General features: G+C 52.8%; 1 protein-coding gene across 2 annotated transcripts; it reads left to right on the top strand.

Annotated features, from left to right (window-relative positions):
• Positions 1-473: 473 nt before the first annotated feature.
• On the top strand, positions 474-5008 carry ALDH1B1 (aldehyde dehydrogenase 1 family member B1). Of its 2 annotated transcripts, none has more exons than XM_012802466.2 (2): positions 474-543; positions 2413-5008. In XM_012802466.2, the coding sequence occupies exon 2, from the start codon at positions 2422-2424 to the stop codon at positions 3973-3975; it is 1554 nt and encodes a 517-aa protein (XP_012657920.1). In that variant the 5' UTR covers positions 474-543; positions 2413-2421; the 3' UTR covers positions 3976-5008. The 2 variants fall into 2 exon arrangements, with proteins under 2 accessions (XP_012657920.1, XP_023366368.1); XM_023510600.1 differs by lacking the exon at positions 474-543 and adding an exon at positions 825-885.
• The last annotated feature ends 302 nt before the right edge of the window (positions 5009-5310 follow it).

Raw genomic sequence — 5310 nt, forward strand, 5'->3', positions numbered from 1 at the left:
AATATAAAATCTTCTTAAAGGAACTGGGGAAAAGAGTGGAGAAAGTGGGAGACACTCGGAAATGAGCGAGGTGAGCCAGAGAAGGGGTTAACAAGAGATTCTAGGATGTCAATGTGTCTCCTGCGGAGTGGGGTGGAGACTTGCCAAGTGCAGCTAGGGGCCACCTGGGAGGGCCTTCCTGTGTGACCTGGGGAAGCCCCTGGCTCTCTCTGGGTTTCAGTTTCCCCACCGAAATACAGAGTCTTAGGACCCCAGATCCGAGCAGCGTGGCCACTGAGCATGCGGAGGGAGGGGAGCCAGAGCAGTGCGGACTGTCGCCGGGGGAGGGGTAAGGTCAGGAAACGGGGGCTCAGGGACCCGGCAGACGCCCGGCCGCCAGCCCCTGGAGGGAGGAGCTGCTGCGGAGGTGGCACCCCAGGCGCAGGCGGAGGCAGAGGCGGGGTGCAGGAGGCGGGGCGTGGGAGCCCTGGGTGGGCCGCTGCCCTGGACCAGGGAGAGACCGAACCTGAGCCTGAACCCGAGCCCCAGCCGAACTTGCCACAGGTAACTAGCACCTGTCCCCCTGGCTCCTGGTGGCTAGGCTGTTCCCCTCTGAGCCAGGCTTCCCCATCTGGGGGCTGGCCTTTCCGCAGGGTGCCTAGGACACCCTCCAAGCCCCCTTTCCCCACCCCAGCCTCCTACCCCCGCCAGGATACAGACCCCCAAACCTAAACACCCCTGCCTGCCCAGCCCACTTCTGAGACTTACGCCCTTTGCCCGCCCAAGGGGTGGGCGCCTCTGGTCCCGCCTAGGGAGGAGGTCCAGGCCTTCCCTCATTGTGCTAATACAGGGTGAACTGTAAAAAAGGCCCATACACGGGAGGAAATGCAAAGCGGTGTGTCCTCGGTGAGTCCCTGAACCTCTCTGGTGCCCAGCCTTTTTCCAGAATGGAGTCATCATCCATCCTGATCAGGGGTTGCAAGGGAGGCTTTGAGAGTGTAAGGGGAGAAGACGGCCTGCAAATTGTAAAGCGTGGTGCACTGTGAGCCAGGTCTTCCTATCCCCAGACCACATGTAAGCCTGGAGAGCAGGAACAGTCTTGGTGTGGTGGGAAATATTTGCGCCCTTGGTCTGTAACCACCTCTCCTGCCTGCTCAGCCCTCCAGGTTCCTCCAGCCCGCTTTCCCCCACCTCCCCTCCCTCAGACCCCTCTCCCTCAGCCCATGGCCTGTTGGTAGCAAGGCCACTTCTGTCCCAGCATGTGGCAGAGCCTTGAGCAGAATGGAACCTGGGGGCACCCCTCAACTTCCCCTGGATGGGAGCTTTTCTGGTCAGTACTGGAGACCTCACTTCAGCCTTGCTTTCCTGAGGGAATGATTTGTTCCTCTCCCCAGGGCTGGTGAGGAGGGGTGGGGGGTATTGCAGAGGTGGAGGGGTGGGGGACAGGCAGGTGCAATTCCTTTTTGCTGCTGAGTGTGGCTAGGTTCATGTGAGACAGCAAAGGCTGAGGAACTTAATCCTGGCTGGAGAAAAGCTGCTTCATCTCGTAACTTTACATGCTTTAATTTCCATTTAATAAATCTTACATGCTGTTTAAATTTTATAGTAGTTGTTGTTTTTGAAGAGTCTATACTATTTTCAGAGCCCTACCTGAGAATAAACAGACCTCTTCCCAGCTGCCGCCTGACTGGTCGCACCTCTGGGAGAGCTGAGGTGGAGGGAGGCCTGTGCTGGGGCCAGGCTAGCTGATTTCTGATGTCCCAGGTGGGAGAGTCTGTCAGGCTTTTATATGCAAGATCCCAATTGACCTTGCCCCATTTCACATCTGGGGGAGCTGAAGCACAGAGGGGAAGTGACTCAAGTGCTTCTTGCAGAACAACTGTCACTGAATCCCTCTGATTTCTACTCAAGTCTTGGGTCAATTCTTAAATGGCCTTTGTGGAAGTTTCTGCGTTTCCTCAGAGTGTCATTCAGTAACTCTCTGTTGAGCAGCTGCTCTGTAGCAGCCATAATTCTAGACTTAGGGTCATGGAAAAAAACAATCCCTGTCCTCCTGGAGCTGACATTTTTTTTTTGGAGGAAGACAGACAATAAACATGGAAGCCTATAATGACAGGGTTTGGGGGTGAGATGGAGAGACTTCCAGCAGGGTGTGGGGATAGGGAGTGCTGGGTGGGAATAATTACGGTTTAATAGGCCTTGCTGAGGAGATGTTATTTGAGCAAAGGCCCAGCAGAGGTGAGCAAGCAGTGAGGTGGAGCATGACAGAGCATGATCAGGGAGTTCTCCAGGGCCCTCACTCCCCTTACAATCCATGCCTTCAGGGATAAGGCTTCTTTTTGCTGGAATCTTGGGAGGTCTGGCCTGGTGGGCCTCTGGGCATCTCCTTGCCTCTGTCTCCTGTTCACTGTGAGTGCTCTCTCTCCTCTGCAGAGTATCAGCATGCTGCGCCGCCTGGTGCCCCGGCTGCTTCACCTCCATGGCAGGACGGCCACATACTCCTCTGCAGCAGCCCTGCCAAACCCCATCCCGAACCCAGACATCCGCTACAATCAGCTGTTCATCAACAACGAGTGGCAAGATGCCGTCAGCAAGAAGACCTTCCCAACGGTCAACCCGTCCACTGGGGAGGTCATCGGCCATGTGGCCGAAGGGGACCGAGCTGATGTGGATCGGGCTGTGAAAGCTGCCCGGGAGGCCTTCCGCCTGGGGTCCCCGTGGCGCCGAATGGATGCCTCTGAGCGGGGCCGGCTGTTGAACCGCCTGGCTGACCTAGTGGAGCGGGATCGTGTATACTTGGCCTCCCTGGAGACCTTGGACAATGGGAAGCCTTTCCAAGAGTCTTATGTCTTAGACCTGGATGAGGTCATCAAGGTGTACCGCTACTTTGCTGGCTGGGCTGACAAGTGGCATGGCAAGACCATCCCCATGGATGGTGAGCATTTCTGCTTCACCCGGCATGAGCCGGTTGGTGTCTGTGGCCAGATAATCCCGTGGAACTTCCCCTTGGTCATGCAGGGCTGGAAGCTCGCCCCGGCACTTGCCACAGGCAACACTGTGGTCATGAAGGTGGCGGAGCAGACCCCCCTTTCTGCCCTGTACTTGGCCTCCCTCATCAAGGAGGCAGGCTTCCCCCCAGGGGTGGTGAACATCATCACGGGCTATGGCCCAACTGCAGGAGCAGCCATTGCCCAGCACATGGACATTGACAAAGTTGCCTTCACCGGCTCCACTGAAGTGGGCCACTTGATCCAGAAGGCCGCTGGCGACTCCAACCTCAAGAGAGTCACCTTGGAGCTTGGAGGCAAGAGCCCCAGCATTGTGTTGGCTGACGCTGACATGGGCCACGCCGTGGAACAGTGCCACGAAGCCCTCTTCTTCAACATGGGCCAGTGCTGCTGTGCTGGGTCCCGGACCTTTGTTGAAGAATCCATCTATGATGAGTTTCTTGAGAGAACCGTGGAGAAAGCTAAGCAGAGGAAAGTAGGGAATCCCTTTCAGCTGGACACCCAGCAGGGCCCACAGGTGGACAAAGAACAGTTTGAAAAAATCCTTGGGTATATCCAGCTTGGCCAGAAAGAAGGGGCAAAACTTCTCTGTGGCGGGGAGCGTTTTGGGGAGCGTGGTTTCTTCATCAAGCCTACAGTCTTTGGTGGTGTGCAGGATGACATGAGGATTGCCAAAGAGGAGATCTTCGGGCCCGTGCAGCCTCTGTTCAAGTTCAAGAAGATTGAGGAGGTGATTGAGAGGGCCAACAACACCAGGTATGGCTTGGCCGCTGCTGTGTTCACCAGGGACCTGGACAAGGCTATGTACTTCACCCAGGCACTCCAAGCTGGGACTGTATGGGTAAACACCTATAATATTGTCACCTGCCACACACCATTTGGAGGCTTTAAGGAATCTGGCAATGGGAGGGAACTGGGGGAGGATGGTCTTAAGGCCTATACAGAGGTGAAGACGGTCACCGTCAAGGTTCCTCAGAAGAACTCCTAAGAATAGCTGGTGCAGAAGCCCAACCTCAGTCTGGGGATTCCACAACCACCTAGATCAATTCCACAACCACTTTCTTTGACCATGGATCCCTTTTATTTCTTCTAAATGAATTCTTAGCAGGAACCCCAACAAATAAAGTAATTCAATCAGAGCTGTTCTATTTGAAGCAGGGAAGAAGGCTGGGCTCAAAGTCCTACCCACCTGCTCCCCAGCCTTAGCCCTCTTGCTGGCCTGTCAGTTGCTTCCATGGAACTTTAGGAGTCTCTGGAAGACAGATTAAAAACCAGGGATCTAAACAATAGTTTTTAGTTCTTCCTACTGATCCAAGGACTTTCCATTGGGCGAACTTGATGGTTGAGCAGCTGGACTCAACTCAGAAGACTGGAAGGCATCAGGAGTTTTGAACTAGGTGGACACCAAATCCGGGCCCCATTCTTCATTGACTTACTCTGAAAACCCGGGTGCTTTTTCTTTTCTAAGTACCAGCCTGGCTGTTTTCTTTGTAGCCCTTCATTTTACTACTGATTTTCCTTAACTTGAAAGAAGAAGTAGGCAAAGAATATGTTTACATGATCATACCTTTAAATAAAACCTAGACACCCCAAATGTCCATCAACTGATAATTGGATAAAATATTCCATGGAATGTATTTCCAGTGGACTATTCAGCCATAAAAAGGAATGAAGTACTGACACACATCGCATGAGGGAACCTTGAAAACATTCTAAGTGAAAGAATGTTTCAGCCAGACATACCAGGCCTACAGATTGTGTGATTCCATTTTTTATGACATCTCCAGACTAGGTAAATCCATAGAGACAGAAAGTAGATGAGTGGTTGCCAGGGGCTGGGAGAGGAACTGCTAATGAGTGTGGGATTTCTTCCTGGGAGTTTTTGAAAATGTTCTGGAATTGAACAGTGGTGATGGTCGCATAGCTTTGTGACTACACTAAAAACTATGGAATTGTTTAATCATGGTATGTGAATTAAGTTCATTTAAAAGCAAAAATAAACTCATTCATTATGTTAGTAAGTCCATTTTGTCTCCACCTCTTGCTGCTGAACATTTTACAGAGTGTTGGGAATGGAAGGGACCCAGGTAGTGTCACAATCCCAAGCCAGGTGCAAAAGCCCCCTCTACAATGTTTCTGTTTTTGTTTTCTCTTGGCTGGGTAACAAGGTGCAACTTTAAGACCCACAGAAGAAACTCGGATTCCTGCCCAGAGTAAGTCCATTTCATTTTGAAACTTCCCCTGGCATTCCCTTCTCACCCCTCCTCCCACCAAACCCTACCCAGCGTCAGCCATCCTGACATGCTGGGGGTTTCTTGAGTTT

Source organism: Otolemur garnettii, unplaced genomic scaffold, assembly GCF_000181295.1.
Source record: "Otolemur garnettii isolate 467f Iridium unplaced genomic scaffold, OtoGar3 scaffold00014, whole genome shotgun sequence".
Classification (NCBI taxonomy): domain Eukaryota; kingdom Metazoa; phylum Chordata; class Mammalia; order Primates; family Galagidae; genus Otolemur; species Otolemur garnettii.

Coding starts and splice junctions, on each gene's coding strand:
- ALDH1B1 (XM_023510600.1), top strand. CDS start 865: ATGCAAAGCGGTGTGTCCTCG. Junction 886..2,412: donor TGCAAAGCGGTGTGTCCTCG/GTGAGTCCCTGA, acceptor TCTCCTCTGCAG/AGTATCAGCATGCTGCGCCG.